Source organism: Brassica napus, unplaced genomic scaffold (genome assembly GCF_020379485.1).
Source record: "Brassica napus cultivar Da-Ae unplaced genomic scaffold, Da-Ae ScsIHWf_808;HRSCAF=1157, whole genome shotgun sequence".
NCBI lineage: Eukaryota > Viridiplantae > Streptophyta > Magnoliopsida > Brassicales > Brassicaceae > Brassica > Brassica napus.
In genome coordinates this window covers 24,229-32,557 of record NW_026016854.1, presented here as the reverse complement: position 1 = coordinate 32,557, position 8,329 = coordinate 24,229, and the positions used below count along the sequence as shown (strand labels likewise).

General features: G+C 30.0%; 1 protein-coding gene across 1 annotated transcript; it reads right to left on the bottom strand.

Annotated features, from left to right (window-relative positions):
• Positions 1-4,868: 4,868 nt before the first annotated feature.
• LOC125605837 (cytochrome P450 71B37-like) lies at positions 4,869-5,846 on the bottom strand. The gene is made up of 2 exons (XM_048775303.1): positions 5,455-5,846; positions 4,869-5,386 (listed from the first exon to the last, which is right to left on the bottom strand). The coding sequence occupies exons 1-2, from the start codon at positions 5,750-5,752 to the stop codon at positions 4,869-4,871; spliced, it is 816 nt and encodes a 271-aa protein (XP_048631260.1). The 5' UTR covers positions 5,753-5,846.
• Between the last annotated feature and the right edge of the window lie 2,483 nt (positions 5,847-8,329).

Sequence of the window (8,329 nt, the reverse complement as noted above, 5' to 3'; positions counted from 1 at the left end):
TAGGTGAATAGTACAAATTTAATAATTTTTAATATGAGTGAAACAATTTTAAACGACATATAAAATAAAACGGAAGGAGTATCATTGATGCTTTTAACCCTTAAGGCCTCAAAGCATTTTCATTACACCACTTTCAGATCTAAAACTCAGAGAAATTATTTGCCGAAAAAATTTAATCAAGATCTGTAATATTTAAAATAAGGATTAGTTTACCACTAAAATCATATATCATACTATTTACGATGTGCTTTTCTGTTACCTGTTTAATCCAATATTGCACTAATAACATAATTCTTCGTCATTCTTTAAGTAGGGGTTATTGGTTCTACTATTTTAAGAGCACATGCAACGCAAGTCCGTAGGTGAAATCCTTAAAAAAAAAAAATTAAAATATTGATTTTGTTGGTTTCTGTGCCGGATCGAGATCGAAAAGTCCGAACCTAAGGATTGATCCAAGTGGAGTATTGTTACTGTGTCGCGGGCCCCACGATACATGGCGGCCCACAATTAGTTTATTTTTTTTAATTTTTTTTTTTAATTAGAAGAAAAAAGAAAAAAACTAATAAAAAAAATAAAAAATCACATAGGAAATCGAGCCATACCAGACTCACCGTTGCGGTTGGTGTAATGGATTTGAGAATTTTTCTAGGATTTAAGAAATCCGTTGATTCTTAAATCAGACATATAGATTTTAAAATCAAACATACGGAATTCAGAATCAAAATAAATGGATTATTAAAATCAATCAAATGGCTTTGCAATAAATTCAGCTTTATAATAAAACAAATTATATAAAAAGTAAAACACATTCATATATCATACGTTTATAAAATCTCTCCACATATCTGTTGCTATTGTGGCTCTCACTTGATTGGCATGTTCTCTTTGCTGATCTTGAGTTACAAGAATTTCTTCATCATTGTTATTAACTTCTTCAACATCTTCTACATCCTCAGAGTCTTTTTCTTCAGGAAAATTATATGTTCTACAGAACTTCCGAAGAAAATTATGTAACCCAACACACGCAAGTACGATCTCTGTTTGTGTCTTGTAAGGAAAAGGGGGTGCAGATTTAAAAATTAGAAACCGAGATTTGAATATACCAAAAATTCTCTCGATAACATTCCTCAAGGAAGCATGACGATGATTAAACAACTCTTTATCATTCTGAGGAGTAGAATCCTGACCAGAAAACTCTTGTAGATGGTATCGAACACCTCGATATGGAGCTAAGAAGTTCCGACGATTTGCAAAACCGCAGTCAACTAGATAAAATTTTCCTGAAATTAAACAATAAAGTAGTTAATTATCTGGAAAAAATATGTATGATTTACAATATATATATATATATATATATGTGTACCTTCTGGAACTAGTAGTCGATTAATGTTCCTTGTTAAAACATCATTTAATATCTTTGAATCATGAGCTGAACCTTCCCATCCACTAAGTACGTATATGAATTCAAGATCAAAATTACATGCAGCCAATACATTTTGAGATATATCACCTTTTCTGTTGCGGAAAGGAGCTGCATTCAATAAAAAGTAAAAAAAAAATGTAAATATTGATGTGTTAAATATAAAAAAGTTTACTTTTTAATGGTATGTAAATTTTACATAAATATAAAATGACAATTGTGCAATCGAAGAAACTGATTTTTTTACATATTTACATATACTTTACATTCAATTAAAAAGTAAAAAAAGAATATGTTTGTGCTTAGTGCATCGTGCTAAGTGCATCATAATATTAGTTACATGTGCTTAGTGCATCTAATATGTTTGTATGAAAGACACATGTGCTTAGTCATGTTTCAAACTAAAACAAAGGATAGCAACACTAATTTTATTATAAAAAACCATGTAATCAAATGCAAAAACCAGTATATAAAATCCAATATCAGTAAATAATAAAATAAATAAAAACCACACATAATAATAGCTCAAATCAAAATCCTATCACGTTATGCTTAATCCATCCGTAACGTTCATCAACAGACATGCTAATGAATACGTCTTTCATTCCTAATTGATTGATCAGCTTAACGGCATCAAAACATACATGTTCATCCAAATCAGAAATTTCTTTGACTGCTTCCCATAGATTATTTTTCTTTTTCTCTGCTTCTCTTTGCTCAGCTTCTTGTTTATGTCTTGTCTCTCTTTCTTCTATCAAATTGAAGAGTTTCTGAGTGATGGTTGTCAAAGTATTCAGCTCGTCAGCTTCTTCTACACTTTCTTTTTGAGTGAACAGATCATCACCTTTGTTAAGAGGACTAGTTTTTTTGTCTCTTTCTTAAAGGAAGCTTTTCCAAAATATCGTCTGAAGGACTGCAAAAAAAAAGATGATTGCGATTCATAGTTTTGTTGGACATCAAAAGAAAACTCTTCACCACAATTTGCTTGCTCCTTTTCTGTTTCTGCAACTCTAACTGTTTGTGCATCAGTAGTCTCACCTAAACCAATAGCATTCGTACCCGTTGCTATATTCTTGTCAAATATAATTTTGAGATCATCAAATTCTTCAAATGTTTCATCACGAAACTTTTTGAACTTTGGATGTGCCTAAAAAAAAATTTAAAAAAAATTAACATAATGAAAAAAATAATAATAATAATACAGCCTTATGTTTATTTACCTTTAGATATTCAGCCCAAACTTCTTTTGAAGCTGTAAACCTTTTTGTGGTTGAATCCCATCCAAATCCAGAACTAAAACGAAGAAGTTCAGCCGCGTTTAGATATTTTGTTTTCAAGATCTTCATTCTGTTTGAGTAGTGTTGATGGGTTTTATTGCATCCATGCATTCGATTGAGAGTAGATAGAATTCGTCTCTCCACCATAAATTTGCTGAATGTGCCATTACTGTCACGCAAACCCGAAGCAACAGCATCTAAAAGTAAATTGATCAAAGTTTTATTTTCTTCAGGACTCCATTGAATATATGAACCTTTTTCTCGTTCTTGCGATGGGTCTTGTGTTTCTTGATGTGATTCTCCCATTGATGCTTCTGGTTTTAGGTTTTATGTGTTTGTGTGTTTATAAAATTATGTGTGTATAATGAAGATTATATAGAAACCATGACACATGTATTATGGAAAACGGAAAATCAATATAGAAATAATAGAAAATAAAAAAAATCAGAAAATATAACTTTTTGTTCAAAAGAAACGACATACTCCTACCAAAAAAAAAGATGACATATTCTACTGAAAAATGGAAGTTGGTGTTAATAATAGAATATTGCATGATGAAAGTGCCATGGCTTATTTGAAATTTTTGTTGTATACGTGAGATATTGGACATTTTTTGTTAGAGAAAAATTTGTAAGACAAATCCATTCAAAATAACAAGCTATAACTCAATATTTGTTTCTTTGTATTTTACTCTCTAAAACACTTATAAATCTATTCAAATCCAAATTCAAATCAAATGCTTAATCAAATCCTTACTATTGAATAACACCTAATTTTGAAATCTATTTTAAAATCATATAACCAATAACAATGAATTTGAATACAGATTTTAAAATCATAGAACCAATAACACTAGATTTTGCTTGGATTTTCAAATCCATTGAAATCATAGAACCAATAACACCCCCTAAACTAGGGACATTACCCCCGCACAAACGCGGAGTTGTGGATAGAGTTCTTGTATCATCTTAATATTTGTTAGGATTATTGTAGTTGTGAATTTTGCGTTTTAAGTTCTTTTTCAAGTCTTTTTATTGTTATAGGGTTAGAGTTGTGATGATGAACTGTGTATGCATTGTTCTCCACTTATCAATGACTAAACTGTGTTAATAATGTGATTGATATAGTTCGTGTTGTTGTTTGTTGTGTCATTGAGACTTATTGTTTGTTTGCCTTTTTAATTTGTTTCTTGTAGTGTTGAGAGTACATAAATTATATTGCTATTTTCGGAAAATTTTCATTTTATAGATAAATATTGTAGATTTAGGTTTGTGATTTAAAAATTAAGATAACTAGACTATTTGTGGACAGATCAATACTCTTTAAGAATTTTTCATCAATATGTTGTATTTTTAAATAATTTCTTAAAAACTGCTATTTTTGGAAAGTTTTCATTTTTTAGAGAAATATTGTAGATTTGGGTTTGTGAATCAAAAATTAGGATAAGAAGAATATTTGTGGATAGATGAGTATTATTTAAGAATTTTTCATCAATGTGTTGTATTTTTAAGTAATTTTCTTAAAAACTGCTATTTTTGGAAAGTTTTCATTTTATTGATAAATGTTGTAGATTTGGTGTTGTGATTTAAAAATTAGGATAAAAAGAATATTTGTGGATAGATGAGTATTATTTAAGAATTTTTCGTCAACGTGTTGTATTTTTAAATAATTTTCTTAAAAACTGCTATTTTTGGAAAATTTTCATTTTATAGATAAATATTGTAGATTTAGGTTTGTGATTTAAAAATTAGGATAACTAGACTATTTGTGGACAGATCAATACTCTTTAAAATTTTTTTATCAATATGTTGTATTTTTAAATAATTTTTCTAAAAACTGCAATTTTTGGAAAGTTTTTATTTTTTAGAGAAATATTGTAGATTTGGGTTTGTGATTTAAAAATTAGGATAACAAGAATATTTTTGGATAGATGAATATTATGTAAGATTTTTTCATCAATGTATTGTATTTTTAAATAATTTTCTTAAAAACTGCTATTTTTGGAAAGTTTTCATTTTTTAGAAACATATTGTAGATTTGGTTTTGTGATTTAAAAATTAGGATAACAAGAATATTTGTGGATAGATGATTATTATTTAAGAATTTTTCATCAACGTGTTGTATTTTTAAGTAATTTTCTTAAAAAATGCTATTTTTGGAAAGTTTTCATTTTATTGATAATTGTTGCAGATCCACAAAATCTTCACTTCCCTTTCTTTTTCCTCTCTATGTAGGTCAAACATCTGTTCATAGAAAGCATCAAGATCTCTCACACTCCTCTCTCTCCTCCCTTGTAAGCCGGTGAGCCGGTCGACGATCCAGCCGCCGTTTGGGAAAAAATCCGAGGCAGAGAAGCTCCCAAGAAACAAAAATGCCTCGTTGATGAACTTGTCGAATCTATCGCTGTTGAGTACAGTTTCATGGAAACTCACACCAAATGCTGCCCTGCAAATCACGCCAACGGTTAAAGAAAGAAACTTCTCGCTCAAGTTAACTGGTGTTTTCTCTTGAGCTGATTTGGTGACTATGTCTATCAGCTTCTTGACTTCCTCGTCCCTGATGGGTTGCATCGTGTGAACTCGTTTAGGACTAAAGACTTCTTGCACACACAGTTTCTTAACTTCTTTCCAGTAATCATCATAGGGAGCAAAAGCAATGTCCAGATAATTGTAAGAGAGCTCTCTTGGCCCTGAGAAATGATCCTATATGTGAATAAAGAAAATTTTTGTAGTATGTGTTGAGTGAGTGTCATGGTACCTGCTAAGCTTGGACGGCTACAACAATGGAGGTCATGAATTTTCAGAGCTTGTTTAGCTGTTTCAGAGGAAGATAGTACTACAGTTGGGATGCTTCCAAGCTTCAGAAACATAACAGGACCATACTCTTTGGAGAGTTTCCACAGGGATTGATGCGGTAACTCCCCGAGCTGGTGTAAGTTTCCGATGATCGGTAAACCAGGAGGAGATGGTGGTCGTCGTTGCTGCTTCTTGCGTTTAAAGGCGGCGAGAAGAAGGATAGTGACGAAGAGAAGTGATAGAAACCAAATAGTAGCCATTTAGTTTTCCTAAAAATGATGATGATAATGATGAAGGAGACTTGTGATTTATATATACACATTTTTAGCATTGTGGTCATTTCTCTGCTTTCAACTTTGTTTTCCTTCACTTTCAACCCTTTAAAAGAAACTAATATAGTTGAAACTTGAGAATACATTATAAATTCTAATTTTTACCAAAAAAAACTAATACTCTCTTCAATTCCAAGTTATACTAATTTGAAATATAAGACAAGACGTTAATATAATATTTTGAAGTCTTAAGTTATTAACTAATATAATTAAAGTTTATATAAAAATAAATAAAAATATTAGATTAATTATTTTCAGTATAAAAATTATCTCTGTTTCTATCACTTCAAAATATTCTGTTTTATCAAAACATGTATATTCTAAAATACGTAAGTGTCCCAATACAACAAAAACACCAAATAATCTAATACAAAATAGATCAAAAATTAATTCTATGAAGTCTAATTTATATGTAGAATTGTATGAATACAACTTAAATAAATTATCAATTAAAAATATGAATCTAAAAGAAAATTATTTTTGACAAAAAAAAAATTTAAATTATTAACTGCATAGATTAAATATAATAGTTTCAATATCATTAATTTGTAAAACAAATTTTGTATACACAAAAGAGAAAAACAAGGCGCCTTCTGAATTGCAAACCTTCATTAGTATTAGTATATGTTTATTGGTTATAACTAATTAACTTACATAAATATGAATCCAAATATACGACGCCGACGATGAAAAGAATAGAAATTGATGAGCAGAGGACAAGGCCAAAAAACACATGAATCACGTGCGACAAAGTTAGCTGAGCTAAACTACCTTTTCATAGTAGGATTTAGTCGAATGGCTTGATCAGAGGTCAATAAGTGAAGAGTTTGGAATTCTATTACTTTTTTTGTCATCTAGTAGATTATATTAAAACATAAAATGAAGTATAATAATTAGCAAAAACATCAGTCTTTCCAAAGCCAAGAGCCATCAAAATTCCTTCGGAGCCATGAGTGAGAAAAGAGCATACTCCTTCCAAAATACAACAAGAGATAAACAAACTAATTGGACAAAACACTAGAGCCTAAAATACACAGAAATTAAGTAAGCGAATACTCAAATTTCCGACGAGTCTTAGATTCGTGAACCCGAAACTATGATTGCAACTTGAAAGAAAGACCTAAAAAATCTCCAACTTAAAAGATATGGAACCATACCATTAGCTCCAAGGCAGGCCTGAAGATCATCTATCCACTGAAACATAAAGCAAGTTGGTGAAGACCTTGAAATGGCTCAGCGGCACGCAGAACCTACACCCGTTCCAACCGAAGCAGAACACTATTAGCACCATAATCTAAAACTTAAAACTAAAATAGATGCAATAAAATCAATCAGTTTTAAACCTAATTAGAACAAAAACTAATTGTGGTTTATTTTAGACGAATATGTAAAACTCAATGTACCCAAACAATGGGTAAGTGAATCGATCAAGGTTCTTATATTCAAAATCAGAGGCCTAACTAATCGTAGATTTATTATTATTAGAATAGTCTTCTATTTATTTGTATGCATGTAATTACAAACGATTAAAAACTAACACAAAGTGGAAAAAATATTAATAAATTATTACGATTTTTTTTTATAACGCTGATTTATTAGGACATTACATTTATGAGAAACATTACATAGATGATTCGACAACCGACAATACTACAGGTTTTATGAAGATCTACGCGTAACTGCATCATCTGAGCCATCCTATGAAGATTTCTTCTGTCGTCTTCATTAATAAATCGCTCTCTCCGAGACTTGAAAACTAGATTTCCTGTAATCTGCAAGAAATTGCATAGTCCTGGATGTAGAAGTCTTTAAACCTTAACCAGTAGACTACGGTGCTTCCACAATTATTACGATTTAGTTTGGTCAAAAATATTTCTATACATGCATAAATTTTCAAAAGATTACCGATTATGTTCACTTGTGCAACTCCAAACCGACAACACCTTTCTAATTATTTCCCAAAATGACATATATCAAATTATACGTAATTTTACAAAAATAAATATATATTATGAATTCAAAACAATTAACTAAATTAAATGCAAAAAAAAAGTTAATCTAGTTTTAAAATATTTAGATACATGAAACTTTGATGGTTTAATTGAGATGAACAAAGCCAGTTTCATATAACCCAAAAGGTATTTGTTATGTTTGTATATAAAGCAAAAATCATATGTTTGTTATAAAAATTCATATTTTCCATACATATAAATTGTAAAATAATTTAAAACCTATAAAAATAAAATAAAAATATGAGTTAATTAATTATTATAAATTATATATTTGAAGATACATATATTATGCATCCAGGACCGGCTTAGGTACTAGGGCAAGGGGGGCGTGGGCCCAGGGGGCGTGGGCCCAGGGCCCAATTTGGTTTTTGCATAATTAGTGTTAAAATGGGGCTCGATTTTAAAGAAAAAAAATTAAAAAAAGAGGTTCAAAAATTTTAAATTATCCATAAAGTATATGTAATTTTTTTTTTGAAATTTCTTTTTGTCCAAG